Source organism: Gavialis gangeticus, unplaced genomic scaffold (genome assembly GCF_001723915.1).
Source record: "Gavialis gangeticus isolate Ggan-Ray unplaced genomic scaffold, GavGan_comp1, whole genome shotgun sequence".
Classification (NCBI taxonomy): Eukaryota; Metazoa; Chordata; order Crocodylia; family Gavialidae; genus Gavialis; species Gavialis gangeticus.
In genome coordinates, this window is record NW_017728998.1 from 35985498 (window position 1) to 35987184 (window position 1687).

The 1687-nt window shown below is 40.0% G+C and overlaps 1 protein-coding gene across 1 annotated transcript in view; it reads left to right on the plus strand.

Moving 5' to 3' along the window:
• RBL2 (RB transcriptional corepressor like 2) overlaps window positions 1-1687 on the plus strand; it is a 63679-nt gene that overhangs the window by 32464 nt on the left and 29528 nt on the right. Inside the window, exon 7 of the mRNA XM_019505715.1 lies at window positions 256-320. Within this exon, the coding sequence (XP_019361260.1) occupies window positions 256-320 (65 nt within the window). The remainder of the gene's footprint in view (window positions 1-255; window positions 321-1687) is intronic.

The window sequence follows — 1687 nt, forward strand, 5'->3', positions numbered from 1 at the left end:
TTTTTGGTGATATATTTTATTGGACCAGGTGTATAGTTGGGAGAGATGTTAGCCAAGCTTTTGGGTGCCCTTCTTCAGGTCAGTTTGTGCCTGAAAGCTTGTCTAATATCTCTCTCAACCATATACTTAGTCCAGTAAAAGTTATCTCCCAAAAACTTGGTTTCCTGCATATTTCCAGAACAGTCACGGTTACAACAACACTGTACCATGCTGGAGTACTAGAATGCTCATCAGCTGTTTGAAATTTTCTTGCAGCTTCTAAAGGGAAAAGAGGAAAATCTGACTGGATTTCTGGATCCTGGGAACTTTGGAGACAGCTTGTGAGTTTGTTCTGCATAAAAATTTCTTTCAAATTTTAAAATGAATTAGATTAGCCTTTTCTTTTTTTGCTTTTGTGCACCACTGAGTAGTCAGATCAGTTTATGTAGCTGCTTTGGAATCCTGAATTTATGGGGTTTTTTAGTTTTACAAACCAATTGGAAAGATTTCTTTAACTCTTAAGGAGTGTATTTGGTACCTGTGGAGGGTATACCCATACCCTTCAGTGGACCACTCAACAAAAGATGAAGCTTTATGGCCATATGTTTGTGTGAGCTAATGTCCTAGCATTCTTTAATTTTTTTTAGAAGTGACTCACTAAATATTCTGAAGATGAACACATAGATTCTGAGCTGTTCTACTCTGTTCCGCTGTTTTTGGAGTTTGGAGTTGTTGATGTAAAGCAGAGCTTGAACCATCAGAGGTTCACAGTGAAATGATGACACATGGCTCCCAAGTTGTTGGTACCCAGAGATTTCCCTTACAAAGACAGATCCTCGGGTAGCCCAATGTGCCCTATTTGTGAGTAGACCAGACATTATATTTTGCTTTCCCAACCACTCCATGTAAAAGCAGTGACAAGTTCTGCTCATTTTGTTTCTCAAGCAACAAAAAGATAGTGTGTTTTATGACTCTGACCTTGTTACTGTAGACTTTTGTCATTCCACATTAAAATTTAATAAATTCTTATTCACTTCAGCATAGGTACCTAATGTTTTAGTGAACAGCTGTTGGGGAGGGAGGGGGGTCTTCTAATTGGGGAACAAAGTGCTTAAACATACTAATGGGTTTTGACAGCTTAGTGGTGGCGCATGTGCCCAGAAGCAAAAATCACTTCTTGGTTTAGTGTTAGAGGGATCTTCTTTTTAGGGGCTGGAGGATTTCTCACTAATGTGAAAAATGGGTGGAGATAAAGCAAATCTTTTAATCTAGTATGTTCTTCAATTGACTTTCTGGCTTTTGCCAAGTGGCATAATCACCAGTCACATTAAAAGGAAAAGAACATTATCTAACTTTGCTATGATTATATTTAGGATATTATAAATCTAGAAATTACATGAGATATTTAAATTTAAAAGGAAAAAGCCAACCTATTAAATGGGTACTTTGCATCAGTCTTTCATCAGTTCTATGGGACGCCCGTGCCCGCTATGGGACAGGGAGGTCCAGGTGAGGGAGATCCCCTGCCCTCCATTAATGCTGACCTCGTGAAAGAACATCTTGAGAAGCTGGATACCTTCGAGTCAGCCAGTCCTGACAATCTATACCCCAGGGTACTCATGGAGCTGGCGAGCATCATAGCCCAGCCCCTGGCACAGATCTTTGAAAACTCCTGGCGCTCTGGTGTAGTGCCTGAAGACTGGAAGAA